The sequence below is a fragment of the Larimichthys crocea genome, chromosome III (genome assembly GCF_000972845.2).
Source record: "Larimichthys crocea isolate SSNF chromosome III, L_crocea_2.0, whole genome shotgun sequence".
Lineage (NCBI taxonomy): Eukaryota > Metazoa > Chordata > Actinopteri > Sciaenidae > Larimichthys > Larimichthys crocea.
The window spans coordinates 22,141,031-22,160,429 of record NC_040013.1 but is presented as its reverse complement, the minus strand read 5'-3'; the positions used below and the strand labels follow the sequence as shown (position 1 = coordinate 22,160,429).

The following is a 19,399-nucleotide window of genomic DNA, read 5'->3' as shown; positions in this document are numbered from 1 at the left end:
CCCTGTGTCTTGCAGTTTAAGATGACACCTATAAACTGCAATGTCATTTCTTCACTATCACTATCAAAAGGCATAAAATCATGAATAAATAAAGATGCCACAGTCTTGATATTAGGCTGTTAGGAAGCCGTAATGAATGAGTTTAAGCTCACTCAGAAGCAGACAGACAGACGTCTCGATTCCTGTTGATGTCAAAACCAGGATGACCTGATGTCATCATTAATAACTAACCAATGACCAGTTCCCAGTTCAGACCGAAACTGATGACAGCAAGAGAAGCAAAAATGGGAACTACAGTAGCAAACAAGAATCAGGTGAACAGTTATTGTCTAATCCAGCAAATGATCACTTTGTGTGTTGCTCTTCCACGGCTGCAAAGACTGGAAGAAGTATCATTTGTTTTTCTACATTCACTCCCCTTATCTAATCGAGCCGACAACAAAGCCATGGCACTTACAGTTCCTGTCGAAGGCGTCTGATTTTGGCCTTGGCATCAGCCAACTCCACAGAGAGGTGCTGCCGACTTTCGGTCCTCCTCATACTGGGGGAGTCACCGGGAGACTGGGTCGGACAGGGAGCCAGTGGAGACAGCTGGACACAGTCTCTCTCCTGGGTTAACTCCACTATGGTCTGGATGGAAAGAGGGGGAGAAAAAAAGAGAGGGCAGACAGTGAGATTTCTAGCTGTGTCGATGAGTTAGAGCTCATTAATACAAGTCAGGGTTTGTGAGTTCACGTCTGACTCCTAAAAAGCCAGACTTAGGAAAAGAAACAAAACTATTTTGTACTGTCTGTAAAAAAAACTAAACTAACCAGTGTCGTCGTGTTTGTAATGGCAACAGTCAGAAGTAGGATAGAACAACTGGGTTAGAGGCAAAGAAGAAAATAGATGCATGGATTCACCCGAAGCACCCCCCACCACCAAAAACTAGAACAAAGGCATTAAGGCAAAAAAAGTGCATCCAGTCCCACACACAGCCTATTTTGATCTAGTACCCGTGACAGGAAATGGGATTTTAATTGAGAGCGGCTGGGCTACACAGTGATAATCTGGAGGCTATTAGAACCCCTAACACACACACACACACACACACACACACACACACACACACACACACACACACACACACACACACACAGACTAGTTATATCAGTCATGGGTATCTGCACCCTATGGGTTGGAAACTTATTTAATGACGCATATACTCTAAATAAAATGCACTCGCACACACACACACACACACACACCATCCAGTTAACGGTTGACAGTTTCAACGGCTCTTTCCTGAGGCTGCTCTCTTGTGGTAGCAGCAAAAAAAGAGAAAAAGTTTCCACATAACTTTAATAGACACAGCCCGTCATTTTCATTAATAAAATGTTTGTAGAACTGTAACAGACATCAACAAACACACACCAGTAGAAGTTAGTTTAGTAGAGTAGGTCTCAGCCCTGTTTATTGTTGTTAGGCTGATGTTGCCTTCGTGATAAAAAGGACTTTCCAACACGCCTCAGTGAATCTATGTAAAAATACACCGTCATTACCTCCAGCTGTGTGTCCCTCTCATCCACCAGGTGTTTGAGGTGGAAAGCCAGGTTTCTCGAGAGGCTGTCCAGGTCTTCAGGAGGCATTTCCCCACTTTCCAACCACTGCAGGTCCACTACGTTCTCCTGATTATGAGTCACCTAAAAACAGAAGCATTATATCATCAATGACAAGATGTTCAACAAGATGCTTTTAGGTATAAATGTCTTAATTCTGTCTAGTTTTGTTCACTAAAGAGGAGAAATACCTCTTGGATGTGGGATGCTATGGCAGCTTTGGTGTCAAAGTCCAGAGTCTGGATACGCTCAATGTACTCTTCCTTCTTCTCACACTGTAAACAACAGAGGTGGTAGAGGGTGAAAGAGATGTTAGGTGGCTTGGAGGTCAGCAAATCAAAACTGCAGACACAAAGCAGACACAGCTCTGACATACAGGCTTACAGGAAGCAGGAGTCGTATTCAGGAAAAAAAGTCTAGTCTTCAGAAGAAAAATTATCGTCTGGATCAGACAGAGATCATTCTCCTCTCCTGCTAGATTTTGCACTGAAGACGTAAGCTCTTTTGTGCCGAATACTCAGCACCAGGTAGCACTGTGCTTAATGCAAGCTTGAAGTAGACAGAATATGAAGTCAGAGTCACTTGCATGAATGCAACGATGGTGTCTTTTTTTCTAAAACAATAGGGTCGGTGAAAGGTCAGCGCTCTCGTTTGAAATGCAATGACTAATAGCTGAATGGGGCTTTATCCTCAAGACAGGAAAGGTCTGTTGCACCATTCGCTACACGGCACTAGCTTTATGAGTTAAGAGTTAATTCATTTTAACAAAAGGCAGAAAATGGCTGTAAATCAAAACAGGCTGGACCAAACGGTGTGCCACAATAAAGGTTCCTGGATTTGGAATCAAGCTGCTGCAAGATGACCAACAGAAATGATGAACAATCAACCGACTGAGGACCTTCACAGAACAGGAAGGAAATAAGGGTGACGAATCGTTTTTAGTACTGATGTTTTGAATCATAAGCACGAACTCAAAGTCCTTGAAACCTGAATTACATACGCACATGTGAAGACTAAATTATGCTCTTACCTGAACAGCACAGCCGAGCAGCAGCAGCAGCAGTTTCTTCATCTCGTCCAGACCTTGCTCTAATTTTTAAAAAAGAAAAACAAACACAGAGATAAAGACTATTATGACTACCGCAAAACCACTTGAGTTATGTCTGACACCAAACAAAATGACAAACAACATTGGATTCTTGTTTCTGCTTTTGTGGTAAAAATACACAGAGAGGTTGATGAATAAATACTACTGATAAATGTTTGACTGATGGCGGTGGAAAACCTTTGCCTCGAGCACTTCACCGCAAAATGAGAGTTGTGGTGATTGATGGAGGAGGATAACTGATGATTACAACTGATGATTATAAGTGCTTTGTAACAAAACATCCTGAACTATGTCATTTTGTTTTGTTCAATCAGAGCTATAAAAAAAATTTTAAAAATCAATCTAGGTCATAGCAGGTGTTTCATTGGCAGATGGGGTCTTAGTCATCTGCCTTCTCTGGCACATGTTTAAATTTATTCCCCTATAAAAAGTATCACATCACAGTCGAAGTGCCACATTTGCCTCACTTTAATTTAGGGGGGGGAATCTCTATCTATCCCACATTTGCTTGGATATTCCAATTGCCTAAACGCTCACCTTGTTACAATTTCCCCCCCTCAATAAAACCCCTTCCTCTAGTTACAGTGCCACAAAGTTTTCCACGGTGAGCTGGCAGGATGAACTTCTAGTGCTCTTTCACATGTCAGGACATATTGTCATAAACTGCTGAAACCCACAAACAGCTGCCAGCATGCTGAACAGGCCTGAGCTCATCTGCAGGATTTAAAAACAGAAAACCAGGTGGTGTATGTGTTGGATACACTGACTAAGTGGCGTGGTATATGCCTGTTGTGAGCATCTAGGAGTGTCTTTCCTCCATTTGAAGCAGGGTGTGTGTGTGTGTGTGATAAGCCAGCTCATCATGTGGCCCATGAGGTAGTGAGTGCTAACACTGTTCAGCTCGAATAATAATAATAATAAATCCAGATTAGTGACAGCATGCTTTCTGTGTTCGGGGTGGCTGGTTTGCCTCTCTGTTTAATGGGCCGATTGTCACAGTATGAACAGCAGGCATACAGATAGACAAATACGATCTATGGCGTTACCCTTTGTGGGACTTTCCAAATTATTTAAAACTGAATCAAATTACAAGCCACAATTACCACTTTAACATTTCTGCAAATTAAAGACTGCCCCAAGAAATATAACTGCTGGAGAAAGGACTCCAATTGTCTGCGTAAAGCACCAATTTAGAGAGCGACAAACAGACGGCCAAGCAGTTCCTTTGGGGGAAAGCTCGGTCTGCCAAAACAGAGCGTGCCCCATTGACGCGATCTATCCGTCAATTTTACAGAATCTTCCATGCAATCAAATCAATCTCCCTTCTCTCGTTCCACGTGAATCAATGCACACAAGTCAATGCGATATTGAGTAAAAGAGATCTTCATGTGGCAGGTTAAATCATCAAACAAGTGGGAGACCAATATTATACTCGTGATAATTAATACTTGATTATAGGCCCAAACCAGGATCAATAATAATAGGACAAACAAACAGTGATGAACAGTGAGAAACTTTGATTGTGTTGGGCTTTTGGCCATGGCCCAATCAGCTGCTGCAATTTTCCACCAGCTGTAAGGCAAAATAACCTAATGTGACATCACTGCTTTCCTGTGCATGTGATTTCACTGTTGATTTATCCATTAAGAGTGGCTAATGTTTGGCTATTTCCAGCATGGTTTGGAAATTCAGGTGTAATTGCATTTGTTCTGTACTGCAGCCAAGAAAAGATGCTCAATTTTGTTTTTCTAGGTTCCAGGGAAACTTTCCAACTGTTGGGTTGGGTATCACAGCTGAAAATATGTACTATCTGCTCATAAAGTCAGATAATGGCGTCAGTATATTCCAGTAGATACTCAGCCCACACCTTTCTGACATTGGGAGCTGCGTACGAAAATTCTTGTAAGCTTTCTGAAGTTGACAATCACGGCAATTTTTGTGTGTATAACTGAGTGCAACACTATAATTGCTGTAAATATCGCCTCACCCTCAGTATCCTGCCTCAGTCACCCTTATGTTGGCTGTGTGGCTGAACAACTATAAAAACTTTTACCTGGTGGTCGTACAAACTGCTTGTTTAAGCATACCCGCCTACGACAGCTACAATTACTACGCCTGCAGAGGGCTGTTTATACCAAGTAGCACCCATGCATAATGACAAGGATTTATGGATGTTAACTGCGTCAATGTTGGAAAACCTCAACAAGAAAGAAACTTGAGTTTCTTGCATGTTCTCCTAAATGTTCATGTAAACCTAATTTCCATTGCTTAATGTATTTTTAATGCAAAGTATTGATTTCTAGAAAACATTTAGCCAATGAAGGACTTCTTGTGGATGGTTAACTGATGAACAATCAAGAGGGTGTCACCATTTTGTGCTTCAGTAGTAGACAAAAGCATAAAATAAAATTCGTAATCAGCTACAGAAGGGGAAATTAAGCATATGGAAAGCATAAGGAAAGTTTGGTCCTAGAAAGGTGACGTAGAGATAACCTAATTCTCACAGCTGCAAAGCTTAATGGTACTCTATCAGAGGCACAGGAATCTATTCTAGTCAGGGAAAGGATTTAGCTCAGCAAATCTACTGGAGAAACATGGGCGAGATAAGGAACCTTATAGGATAAATAATTTATACAGCAAGAGAGGAAGAACAAGAGAGAGAAACGGTGAGAGGGAGAGATGAAAGGGAACGAGACAAAGGAGGGAAAGAGCAGTGAGCGCAAGCTACACAAACACAGGAGGGATATAGAAAATAGGGAAACCAAAAGAGAGAGAGAGAGAGAGAGAGAGAGGGAGCAGGAGGAAGGCAAAGAGGCAAGGTTGAAAATAGATAATCTCCCTCCAGCAGCAGCAGCAGCAGCAGAAAGGAGGCGGCTACCATCTCTCTGCTACCCTCATTTTCTCTGTCCCTCTCTTCCTCCCTCCCTCTTTCACTCATCCATCCATTTATTCCATGCAACATGCATCCACCCACCCTTCCTTCCTTCCTTCAACATTGTTACAAATCATCTGCACCTCCCGAGCGTCTGCACTCGCTCATCTAGGCTTCCTTTTTTCATCCCCTCCCCTGCTTTATCCCCTTGGAAGGAAACAAGAGGTCAGACGGACAGTGACTAACCCTTCTTCCTGCCGTGTCATTGTTGCGTATGAGGATGTCAGTGAATGAGACAAAGAAAAATAAACGTGCGTTTGCAAAAAATGTGCAATCAATTGCCACGACCCCCTTCCTCTGACGCGATGAATGGAGTCATTCAGGGCGCGATGACTTGCATGACAGTGGGAAAACTAGTAAAAGAAATCTGATACTGGTTTAACGGCATGCCAGAGTGTTCATCCCATCTCACCACAGAGTTGGCTGAACATTATTTTCAGATTATTGTCGGGCATTTGTGTTTTATGGCGAGGCAGAATCTCCAGCGACTTTAAAGACAGACCGCTTGGAGCTGAGGTCAGTGTCACACGCAACCAAAGTTACACAACGAGCACTGAGCTGGCTGAAGTTAAGAAGTTACTGGTCAAACTTCTATTTTCTCCTGTTTATCTTCATTGTTTCATTTTCATAACTTTCAGAGGCACTTCTGTCTTCTCAGTCGTACACACACAAACAATTCTAGTCTATTCTTTCTGAGGGCGACACCAAAACACTGTGAAAAGAGTCTGTATAAACACACCAGTCGCCTACACACATGGAAGCCTTGTTTAACTTTTCTAGCAAAAATAGTAGGCCAGACAAGAAAAAAAAAAATAACTACGCAAAAAGAATAAAACTAAAAATACAAAATAAGAAAAAAAATAAAAAACAGAACAAAACACAAACACACACATCACACCCACACACACACACACACACACACACACACACACACACACACACACACACACAGGGACACACACACACTTCGTTTTATGCTTCCCGTCAGCTGTCAACAGTTGTCTTTACAGTTGTCGCTCGTGCTAAAATGATTTCTGCTCATTGAGGGGGGCCTTTCATTTAAACCCATGTTTTGATTTATGTCCTTCATGTGTTCGCCCGTATTTGTTCATGGATTGTATTTATACAAGATTTGTACACGGAAATCTGTAAACTGTGCGGAGTTGTCCTTCAGTGGGAGCGGCGGAGAGAGAGGATGTGATGTTTTTGTCATTAGTAACTGGCGTGCACTGAATTCATGCAATAAAAGATGCCTGCAAGAGAGTCGAGTGAAGCAGCCACAGACCAACACAAACATTTGGGCTGACGGAACACTGATAGCAAAACACATTTCTGAGGGGGGAGATTGAAGTTTTTAGAAGATCAGACCAGATCACTGTTGAAAATCCACAGGCTTCAAAACAGACTAAACAAAGGAGACACTATGCATGCGTGTGTGTGTGTGTACACATGCATGCAAGAATACTGACAACTTGCATGCACAAGGGAGTGTGTGTGTCTGTCTATATCGCTGTGCGTGTATACACAAGGCAGGCCGAGGCAAATCAGAGCCAGGTGGGGGGTGGGCAGGGATACTACAGTGCATTCCCACTGTTCACTGTTTTGAAGAGATCTCTCGCCCCTCCCCCCCGTCCAAACACTAAAAAAAAAAAACGCACACACGTGCGTGCACTCACACACATGCAAAGTCGTCCCCTGCCCCCTAATGAGAGCATAATAAAAGCCACATGGCCAATGACTTTCAGCTGGCAGCCGCTGAGCCACAGAGCCAGACTCCACAGCCACCGCTGGCCTGACTGACTGACTGATTATCTGACAAGCTAGAGGGTAAAGGGCAAAAGAAACCCTGAGGAATGCACTCTAATGCTTTCTGCCTGCTCTGGTCCACTAGGTCAGAGCTGCCCTCCACCTCTTGTCAGCATCGGGTAGACCATCGGTTTTATTTAATAGTCACTTCAGCCATGTACAACGCCGCTGTGTGAGGCTGCAGATCTGGAAGACTTTCAAGGCTGTTCAATGAAAGAATCCCTCTTGGCTCCATAACACAATGACTAGACTGGTTTATTGTGGGAATTCCTAAAAAGGAATTAATTAAAAAAAAGCTAAAAGAAAGCAGAGTAATGACGGTCGTTATCACTAACAAGTTGAACAAACATATTGCAATAAACTGGTATGAAACAAGAAAACACAAATGCGTGTGTCCTCACCTCAGCCCTATTGTTCGTTTATTTACCCTTCGGGCCTGTGGGGGTGTATGAAAATTAACAGAGGTAACCGCGGCCGTTCAAAAGCGATGAAAACCCCGAAATAACAGCAATGGCTGTGGTGAAAGTGTGATAAAAGCAGCTGAGGGAGGACAAGGATTTAGAAGCCTCCTGTTTCATCTGCTTGAAAAGGGTAAAGATATCCTTCAACAAGCCCCGCCAGCTCAGCCTGGAAACAATTCACTTTGAAGAGCCGATGATTACATATGTACACAAAGGCTATGTATATTTATATGGATACGCTTTTCCAAAAAAACAATCCTACAATGACCTTGTAGTGGTTTTAGCAAAGGTTTTGCACTGAGGCTATTGTTTTTTTATGGCCATTGGCGGAGAGATTTTTCATCTTTGATCTCCGCAGCCAGCACGCCATGACCTTAAAGTGATGCCTTGCTGTTTAGTTACCCCCCCCCCCCCCCTCCCTCCCCTCAATGGCTTCATCAAGGTCACACTGAAATATCGCGTAGCACTTGGGGCCGCAGAGGTCAAGCTGCTCAAAAATGTTTGCATGAAATCAAACACTTGACGCTGCACTACAGTTGCTTTAAAGGCCGCTCGGACATATCAGATGACATGGCCGGGTTCATTAGGTCAAAGCTTTAATGGTTAAATGAATTTAACACTTCAGGTAATAGAAGTCTGCAGATTTAGCCTGCCTTCGTTTATCTGTCCTCTTCATTATGCAATGGCAGTTTGTTCTTGTAAAGAAGTGCTACGAACAGCATTGGATAAGAGATCGAACCAATCAATTTAACTAACGGCAGGAGCATGAAATATGCAGCCAACTCTCTGGAATAACCCGTTCAGTTGAAATATGATTATTTAATAGTTCTAGTAAGTTTTTGTGCCATTGTCGCATTATGGACAGAGAAACTAGCATCCCGGTTAATTGGTGAAGTCTGTTTGTGTCTGAGAGGCAGAAGTTATCCGTTATATGACACATTAGGGTCATCTGTAATGTCTTTAACCTTCTTTCTGAATGTTTTGTTCCCCCTCGTGTATGTTAAAATCCTCCTTGTAAATGACATTTAAGAACGGTATTCATAAAACATACGTCAGAAGATAGTGGTCTGTATGGGGCTGTTTTAACAGAGGACATTAGTTGGAGAAATATTAAGATTCAGCCACATACACTCACAGTCATTGGGCTGTTTGCAGTGCATTAGATCGCACTTTAAATGGTCTTCAGCATAAATCAACAATCCAGCCCCTCTGCCCTCGCTCCTGTCCCTGCTGAACAGATCGTAGCAATGGATGCGAGAGCCCTTTAACCATCTCTCGGAGAAACACATGAAGTCAAGGTTAGGATCCATCATCAGATGCTCCAAATGTGCTTCCTTGGAAATAATACTTCAGCAACCTTCCAGCAAGCACATAAAAGTACTTTTGGCAGTGAACATATCAGATCATTCTCGCAGTATTACCCGTGTTACTTGTCTTTGTTTTTATGGGCTAGATGACCTGAGTGACCCCAATATTTTGTCTGTGAAACTAACCAATTAATCTGTCCGTATCCCATCACCTCAACGATAAAATCTGTATTTTCCACTTAACTCTGTGACTGTGTCCAATTTTAAAAAGACATGAGTTATGAATGACAGTCAAATAGATATCCCATTTTTGAGCACATGGAGAAACAAAGAAGTCAGTCAGGGAGAAAGTCACTTGAAACATCAAATCAACAGATAAACAGGTCTGTTGTTGTAATCCAGAAGAAGTGCAGACTGCCAGTGTCCTCTTTGTGAACCGTATACACGCTCGCTGCGCCTGTGACTCAGCTAGAGGAATGTCTTGGAGCAGGTATGAATTATTTCGTTTTCTTTTGCTCGTGTTTAGATCAGCCAAGATCAGTTGAATTAAAACCTGCATATTTTACTGCATTGACACTTACCAGACAGAGGGTTCCGGCCCAGGACCAGCACGTTTGGCAAAGGCATCATCACCAGCTGCTGGAGGGTCTCCTGTAACACAAAAAAATACAAAATATTTAGCTTTTAAAAACAGAATTATGGATACAATTTACATGACTAACAAAGTCCAGGTAAGTTTTTTGAATGTTGGATTGTGCTCATATGTCAATAAAGATTTACATTTGATAGTTTGTGTGATTTTCAGAATATGGTCCTCATCCGATACATCCTTTGGCATTACAGTAAGAACATAACACTATAGAAAGGCTGCAGACTGTAATATCACCTCTAATCAAAAGCAGTGATGGCGAGTGTCAGGCAAGTATAAGAGCTTATAAAAAAAGATGATCAAAACAGCAACATTAACATCATCGATCTCGATATTATCGAAGAGTATTGGTCTAATGTGCACCGATGATGTCATCCAGTGTGTGTTGTGTGTGTTAGATGATGCAAGTGACAGGGGTGTTTATGTGGGTTAAATTGCTGGTGTGGGTTTTGCCGCAGGGCCTCCTCCATTCACATGTCAATCATGAAAACCAAAATGAAACCATGAGCTGCAATTTTCAACACTCGTTGCAGACGCACGCACCAATACACACACACACACACACACACTTTTGGTAGAAGCCAAATGATGAAATTATAGGCATGTCAATAGTGCACAAACAAGCAACAACAAATGACTTACATTCATGTTATTACATAATTATAATGCCTAATCTTTTCCCTAACCAACATGATGCAAAGTGTGTTCATTCAAAAACAACCAGGATAGCCATTTTGGATGGTGATGCATTATAAATTGTCCACGATGCGATGACTCATCAACAGTCTGTCAACATATTTTCATAGTCCTAACCTTTAGGGCAGTATACACCTAGTCCACAACAGTTGTGTTGGTTGGTTCACTTAAGCAGAAAGGACGTGAATGTCAGCTAACTTGAATATTTCATGTCTATCCGGTGGAAAAAAAGAGCAGTTTGAACTCATCTGCCCCAACGGTTCCACTATACTATGCAGGTTACTGCTGATGTCATGACAAAAGAGGCTTATATAAGTAAGGATGTTTTGGAGAAGTCCCGGCATTACCATCTGTCCTATACATATTGCATTACCTCATTTTGGAGGTGAAGGGGGGGGAGGCAGGAAATCTGACGTCATCTGGTGTTTTAGATTGGTTAAAAATAGAGCCACATCTGTGCTTCTTTCAAGTGTTCCTAAAATAAATCAACCAAGTACCAAAGTAGTAGTTATTGCTAACGCAAAGTCAGAAGGAGGACTGTACTCAGCAGTATGTTCTTTAAGTGCCATAGACCTGTCCACAAGCAACATCAACGTCCTTTGTTTGAGATTTAGCACTTCAACAGTCCCTAACCTGATAATTAAAACCGTATGGTCAATATTACCATATTCATGTATATACGTCAATGCAAATGTTTCCTAAGCTGCGGTTTGAACGGAAAATTTTCCTTTTCTTTAACACCATGATTCAGTTCCTCTTTACCCCCATAAACAAGCACGTTGTGTTTTTCTACACAACATGCTTGTTTGAGGAAGCCATGTGTCATTGTTTTTCTATGTTAAGGGAAATTTGTTCAGTACAGTGCAAACACAACTTCAGCTTCATATATATCTTATCAGAGCTTGCAGCAGAGGCCACTGACACTTATGGTCGTATAAACCTTTTGTTGGCTGTTTGATTTGATGCAGAAACCCCCCCAGCAGTTTACAGAAGATGGTAGATTTCCAGTGTATCGTTGACATCTGGCTTCAAGCTGATAGCACAGAACATGGGATACACAAACAAGGGAGTACAGCAAGATGTTATGCATCATACTGTACTGTGACGTATTTTTGTGATAGTGGGTCTAGTTATGCAGTTAACTCATGAGGAGGGATTCAAGAAATGTGTGTGGGAAAAGTACCTGTGCAAAATCTTAGGTGTTGACTAAATGTTTTCAAAAGGAGACTAGAATCATGTGGAACAGACCAACGTTTTAACCCCAAACACACAGAAAAGCTTCTACAAGCTGAGGTGAACGTCAAAAGTTTGACTGATGGTCCGTCACGGTCATTAGGTTGGGAGCTCTGACCCCAACTGCCTTGTCTGTCCATCCCTTTGTTTACACTGGACACTGGTGTACGGGGCATGCAGAGACACAGGTCATGGTGTGTTATGATTGTGTTCTGACAAAAGAGACACCTGGGACTATTACCTTTTCATATATGCAATAGATTCAGTGGATTACTCTGGTCACAGCCATTAGTTTGTTCAAAAATTAAACAATACTGACAATAACTTATATGTAACAATATTATATGGTGACCGTACTGCTGCTGATGACTAATATCAGTTCCAGTCAGAAATGACCAAGAGTCACAATGTCTGAAGACAAAGACAGATTGACTCAACGAGCGTCAGACAGGAATAATCAGCGTAGCTCAGACAGCCACAGTTGGCGTCTCACAGAGAGGCATTTGGTGCGCCTGACAGCCAATCCACCATGCAGAACTCATGACAGGCGCGTTGGGCACAATCAGCCCAGTCTTGAAAAGGGCATCAAAGAAAAGCAGAGAGCCTAGAGTCACCCAAAGGTCTAAAGTTTTAGGACATAGTTGAGTCTTTAATCTTAATTCAATTCAGGGAGACACAAATGTATTCGATGATACTTAATATAAATACTAGAAACCCAGGAAAAGACTAAGGAAAAGGCTGGGTTGTTAATTCCACGTGTCACATTTGTTGTATGCGTGCACAGAGACACACACAGACTGAAGTCTTTTAAGGACAGAACGCGAAAATGATGAGTCACCACAGAGAGAGGAGAAGTCTCAACTGGATCTTCAGTTTGACAACAACACACACACACACAAACACACTTGTCCCCTTCTTCACAACCACCTGTCTCACTTCTGATCTACATGCGCTCACACCTGTCTCCTTCAGTGGCAGCATGTGTTGCTGTGCAAGCACGACACTTCAGGCTGTGCTCAGTCTTTTCATACCACCCAGACATAATGTAATGCATCATTAAAGGTCCACACACTGCTAGGGGATTATCTTTTATCTTTACTGTACTTCTGGCACTCTTGTTCCAACCTCAAATGATTAACTGTCTTCCCCTCTTTTAAAGTGTCAAAAGGAAGGATCTGCACTGTACAAAGTCATGAGCCTAGTGCAACACTATGCCTATTCAGCACCACCTTTCCTCCCTTTCCTTCCCTTCATAAGGGTCCAATGAACTGCTTGTTATTCCTCTGATCTGCCATGGTGTTCGCTTGGAGCTTTCTGATTTTTTAAATCTCTTTTCTGTATCCGACAGTTAAAAAAACAGATTGCAGCACTACAGGACTAATGCAGACTATATTACTTGATAGATGTTAAGAGATCTACTATCACCGTCTTTCCTGCAGAGCACAGCGCTGTCACTGCTTTATCTCTCCAACCTAATGTGCACAGAGTGGTGTGCGGCACAATGTCTGTATTTCATGCCATGTGGAAAGGGAGATGAAATCACAAGTTACAGACTCCAAGGCTCTGGCTGCCTGAGGAGCTGGAAGACAAAACAAGAGCTGCATACTATGCAGATAAGTTCCAAGCACCTTAAATATGCTGCTATTCCAATAGTGTGTGTATATAAATGACTGTATTTCATGCTTTGAGGATTTGCTGCAGGCTAATAACGCTAAACTACAGTCAACTAATATGCCTCTTGGATTAGCTAGCGAAGGCTTAGCTCTCATCCATAATACATGATGGACACTGCAGGAGGGAGGCCAGCCACTGCACTGATCATGTCATGGCGATGCAATGCTGCAAACACCGACAGGCATGCACACACACACACAAACGCACACACATGCTTGCAAATGCAAAGCTTTTCCTGTCTCTCTGTAGCTGCGACAGCAGAAATGTCCAAGGCTCAGTCACTATGTCACCCAATATTCACTATCTAAATCATATCCAGTGCACACAAGGGGGAGACAGGGAATAGTCATTTTAATTTCCAAAAGAAAAAATGATATTCACACAGAAAGGGAGTGGATGATGAGGGAGAGAAATGGAGGAGAGGATGAGAAAGAGAGATGCAGCTTTGATTCCATCACTTCTCACTCCAGGCACGCATGATGGAACAGCCTCCTCCTCCTCCTCCTCCTTCTCTTCTTCTTCTCCTCAACACCTCCAACCCCCCATATCCTACACTATATTGCTGTATTATTGATTCCAGCAGGATTTACAGCTCCTCACCACTGGCTCCTCTTCCATCCCACAGAGACATTTAGAGAGACTGATAGAATGAGGTATCTGTTAGAGGGGAGCCGGTCAAACACAATGAAATTTACTCATTCGGTCTGTTTTGTCTGCGTGCATACGGCAAAAGAAAGAGACGCAACACTAGGCGTGTGCGTTTATGTGCAGTATATGTGAGCAGTGAAATCAAATCTTCACGTTCGCTCTGCAGGTCTGTTAAGAACTGATATCCTTTAACAAACATATTGATCGGCCTCACCCTCCCTCTGAAGTGCTGAGATATTTCCTCTGGGAAATTAATATCCGGCATCCTCAATACAAACCAAAGCAAAATATATACTTTAGAATATGTTTAAGAGTAAATTACTCAGGCAGACATATAAAACTGAAATTATTCTGAGCTCTGAATCCTGATCTATTGTCTTAATGTGCGCCGACAATAGAGATAATATTCTGCTGATTTGCCAGTAACCCAGTAGATGATGCTCTCTCTCTTTCTCTCTCACACTCACACACCCAACTGCAATGCAAGGCCGTGCAAAAAATAAATAGTGCACGTTCTTGTACAGCAAGTGTGCCGCTTGTGTTAAAATGCCAGGTTATAAAGGTTATAAGGCTGCTGTGTTTCTGTCTCACAGGAGCCCTGTCTGTTAAACTAGCCCTCCACACACACACACACACACACACACACCTCCCTACAACTCCTCCCCATCTATCCGCACAAGTACAAGTTCCGCTACTGCCACAGCTTTAACAGGGGGCTAATTGTATTGCTGTGTGTGCGTGCGTGTGTGTTCCTGAACCCTGAATCACACCCATTCTGCAGACATGGGTTGTTACCATAGAAACGAGGAGATGGGTTTATTCTCCCCATGCTAGCGTGTCTGACACACATAGTACAGTACGTGTACAAATACACATGCACGCACACACACGAGCCCTCTCCTGGGTATGGCGCTGCAGACTTCTCTCCTACTGAAAAATTGCAGAGATTATGAACTTGAAAAGGTTATTACCCACCAACAATGGAAAGGAGGATGCTTCCTCTTTCTAGCACATCTAACACACACACCATTTAACACCAGATCTCAATACATCCCCATGAACTGAATCAATACAAAGAAAGCTTTCCCTGCTGTTCAGCGCTGTAATAGACCCGTAAGAACACAAAAGGGGGTTTTCGCACTGCAGTTCAGGGGGGCAATGAAACATCCCTCCAGTAGCTTATTGGATGGATGGAAGTGTTTTCCAGCTCTCTTTTTCCTCCCTCGTATTCCAGACTCTGCAGCTAATATTTAAAAAAAGGTCAAGAGCAACTGTCTATGGATGCAAGCTATCCACAAGCAGCCAAGTCAAGGTTTAATCAACCTCCTTAACTAAGAGTGGCTGTTTAATTATCAAACATATTTGGTCAGTCGTCTTTTTTTTTTCCCTTTCATTTTAAAAAGTGAAATAAAGTCAACAAGCTTGTTGAGCTGCTAATTAATTAGATTTGACCCGACAAACAAACTCAACAGTTGCTCCTGGCTCGACCGTAACCTCAGCTGAAAAGAACAGCAGTCGGGGTCTACTGTCGGCCAGATGGAGCGATCATCTCTTACACGAGGAGGAGGAGAGAACGAGCCATTAGTACCCCGTTTCTTTTGTTCTCCACCCTTATCTATCGGCTAGAGTGCTTTTTACAACAAGAGCCCCCGAGGCTGAACGAGCTGATCCTGCTGCTTAGTCTCAAAGGTGGAGGCAGGTGGGCTTGGGAGGCCTGACCGCCCTCCACCACCTCATCACCTCAGGGCTTCACACTGGCTGTAAAAGTACACACACGTCATTCTAAGCAATTTCAGTCAATGCAATTATGGCTCTTTCTTTAAGGTGTCATTCAAATAAGGGTCTGATCGTACCTGCTGATTGTTCTTTCAGCTCTAATCTCCTGTTTTCAATCCAGTTTAATTTGCTGAATGGACTTGGAGTACCACTTTTGCTTGCTACAACCTGGATGTTTGGCTGTTACAATAAAAATTGGTATGAGTGAGTGAAAATGGGCTTTACCATAGAGAGGTGACTCCTGCACGCACGACCTACATGCCCTAGTTCAGCGATGGAAAACAAGAACCCAGTTTCTAGCTTCCCCATAATACAGTAACTCTGCTAGAGCGTAAAAATAGCTCCCTTTAACCATATGGGAACCTACTCTACATCAAAACTGCCACAAATTCCCCTTCACATGTACTCGGTCTCACTGAGCACACACACACCAAGTAGTTCTTGCGTACACTGTTATTTTGGTAAGCCAATACTCAGTTCCCATCCGAGGCTGTGATTATACGATGCGATCGGCGAGTGATTCTGGGTGTAAACGGGAACGCTGCTCAACGTGAAGGTCTTGAAAGCTCAAAAACAGCGGGGATGTCTGAGTACAAATGTGTCTCAAGAGTGAGCGAGGGTTTGTTTACAGTAACTGGCTCACTAGAAAGCCGGCGGCAATAAATGACACTGACATTTACTGGAATACCTCCCCCCGTTGCTTGTGATCAGAAAAAGACAAATCTATTTCATTTGAAGTGGACGTGTTTCTGCTTTTCATCTGAACACACATTAACTTTTTTCTATTACTTTGATCAGTGTTGCACAATGAGGAACAAGGCTAAATGATTAATCCTTTTTAATGTAGTCAAGTTTAGTATTTGGTTAGGGAAAATTAGTCATTAATGTCTTGAAGTCCGTTTTTTCTTGCTGCCAAACAAACTGTATTTACACCTATTTAAACACAAACACTGTAATACTTTTAGGAACAGAACAAAAAAGAAACACAGCTTAAAAAGCTTAAAAATTTATGTTACCGCTTGAACCAGACACATCAATCTAATTCACATCTGAATCTAATTTTATTCCCTTTACTTTTCCAGACTCTGTTATCAGATGTCTGACTGCCAGCAGCCTGTGAGAGTTTTAAAACCCTAGCTAGTTAGATAGCTGCTACAACAACATCATCTTCAAATCTTCAACAGGATATTTAGATGAGAGTGTGCAGCATGTGAGTCTGCATGACAACACGCATTTAGCCTGCAGCTACGAGCACATGCCCTAATAAACTGATTTGCTCTGACGCTGAAAGGAGCAGCAAGACCAGGAGTAAATGGGGAAATTCCAGCCTAATAAAAAGAAGAAGATATATATATATTTTTTTTTAAATGATTTGACCAAGTTCCTGCTCAGATTAATAAAATAACTGCTGGCTTGAGGAACAACTTGTAATAACAAACTAAAATAACAAGCAATGAAGATTATTTTCCATTTCATTTTTGGTTAAGCCTAAAACAAAAACAACCATCCATAGCTATAGTATGCTGCAGTATATTGTGTATGCTTGTGCAACTTCACTCTGGCCCAGGAACAGAGCATCTTTGTGAAGCTTTTGGTCAACAAGGTAAAAGGCTGTTGCTTGATTTGTGCCTCAAATCAAGCAACAGTAGAGCAAGCGGCATTCATGATGTTTCCTAACGTTTCACATTTGCAGAAATATGACAATAACACATGATAATTCACAGTGTTTAGCAGATGCGTTCTCTCAGCGTGGCAAAAAAAGGCAAGGGCGTGAGAGAGTCAGGTCATTGCAAAGGTTTAACTCTCAAGCTTCTTCAGGTTTAATGCTGGAAACCAAAATGTGAGAACAATTTTGTGCTGAAATGCTCAAAAGAAAAAATGCTTTTCTGAAAGAAGCGTCAAAAATATTCTCCGATTCTCAAAACACCTAAAGAAGGCCTGATGACCTATCCGACTTTACCCATTTCTCAGAGCCTTACCAAACCTCGCAAAGCATTAGGGCCAGCCCCGCTCGGCATGAATGGTGGCCTCTGTTACCCTTTAAACAGTCTAAACAGAGCTCCCAGCTTTTACACCACACCCCAAACCAAAGCAGAGGCAAAGAGAGGACAGAAGTGCTCTTATTTCAAAAAACTAACGGCTATGACTGGAGCAGAGAAAAAGTCTTTGCTTTTAACTGCACAGCAACGCACATCAACCTGTAATCAAACAAACACTGAATCACAGCCGCTGGAGCTCAAAGATTTCTGTAACAACTAGAGTATCAATTTTTATCATTGGAAAGAAAGGTAAGTATCACCCCTCACGTTAGTTTGAAAGAGCAGTTTCGACGGCACCAGATGCTCTCTAAGCCCGATTTTCATAAACCAGGATAAAGGGATTCACTTGGCAAGCTTTGAGAAAAGACGGTAAAAGCAAAAAGAATTTAGTTTAGCTGGCGGCTCCATATTACACCCCGCCTTAAGAATGCCAGACCAAGGCCACTAAATTAAAAAGAGGCCCAGCGTATATTTGGACTGACCGCCAGAGAGATGAAACCTTCGGTGGACTCTGCTGGGCAGAAATGACCAAGCAACCGGAAAAGTTAATATCCCACTAAGCAGACAGATACGCGACATTTGCCCTCACTATCGGTTAGGAAATATGTTACTGCAACTCTCAGGTCTGCTTTTATGCAATGTTAAAAATACACTGAACGTTCAGGAGGACAAGCGTGCACAAGCTTACAGCCTTAATCATGAAAATCTGTCTAGACATCCTACACAATCTGCTGTACTGGAATGATAACAGAGGCTTTGATCGGCCACACAATCCATAGCTCATGCCATGAAATGAAAACCAGTATTATTGAAATTCCTGTCTTGTGCCAATTGACGTTTCACAACTTCTGCAAAAGTGTTTCCCATGTGGAAAATCACACACATATATGCACACACTCTGCTAGGGTTACATTTCGTACAGAAGTGCACAGGGAGGAGGAGGAGGAGTGGAAAAGTAATGAAGGCAAGGCATGGGGGAGGAGAAAGGTCCTTAACTGGCTGCCTCTGATGGTTCAGAAAGGTTAATGAATTAGCCATCTCACGACACCAGAGGATCCTTTGGCGAGTCAGCAAGGGCTGCAATTCAATAAAGTCTGGCCCCTCCAGACACTCTGAATGAAATATAGAGATTTCATAGAGGAGACGAGATATCTAACGGACAAGAGCACACATTGTTTTCAAAACCATCACTGCGGGAATTCAGCTCATGTAAGAGAAAACATTCAGTGATCTCCTTACCTAGAAAGTGGTTTCTAACCGATTTTGATATAAGATTACTCCAGAAATGTAATTAAATTAATCTTAAGTGAGATCAATTTATTGAATCGCAGGAAGCAGCCAACCGTACAGGGCTTCCACTAACTCTTTCAAAGTGCTGAGTAGTACAGTAAATTGAAAACCTGCTAAGTCCATTAGCCTATGACCCGACTGGTTCTGTTTTCGTCCATATGGCACGGCTGGAAATCTGAAAC

General features: G+C 42.4%; 1 protein-coding gene across 6 annotated transcripts in view; it reads right to left on the bottom strand.

The window, feature by feature from the left end:
* ccdc88ab (coiled-coil domain containing 88Ab) overlaps positions 1-19,399 on the bottom strand; it is a 60,984-nt gene that overhangs the window by 26,387 nt on the left and 15,198 nt on the right. For all 6 annotated transcript variants that reach the window (XR_002041550.2, XM_019253762.2, XM_019253764.2 and 3 more), the window contains exons 4-8: positions 9,794-9,863; positions 2,629-2,687; positions 1,790-1,873; positions 1,542-1,682; positions 458-630 (exon numbers count right to left, since the gene is read on the bottom strand). Coding sequence is in view for 5 of the 6 variants with exons in the window: in XM_019253762.2 (XP_019109307.2) it covers positions 458-630; positions 1,542-1,682; positions 1,790-1,873; positions 2,629-2,687; positions 9,794-9,863 (527 nt within the window). In the remaining variant the exon portion in view is untranslated. The remainder of the gene's footprint in view (positions 1-457; positions 631-1,541; positions 1,683-1,789; positions 1,874-2,628; positions 2,688-9,793; positions 9,864-19,399) is intronic.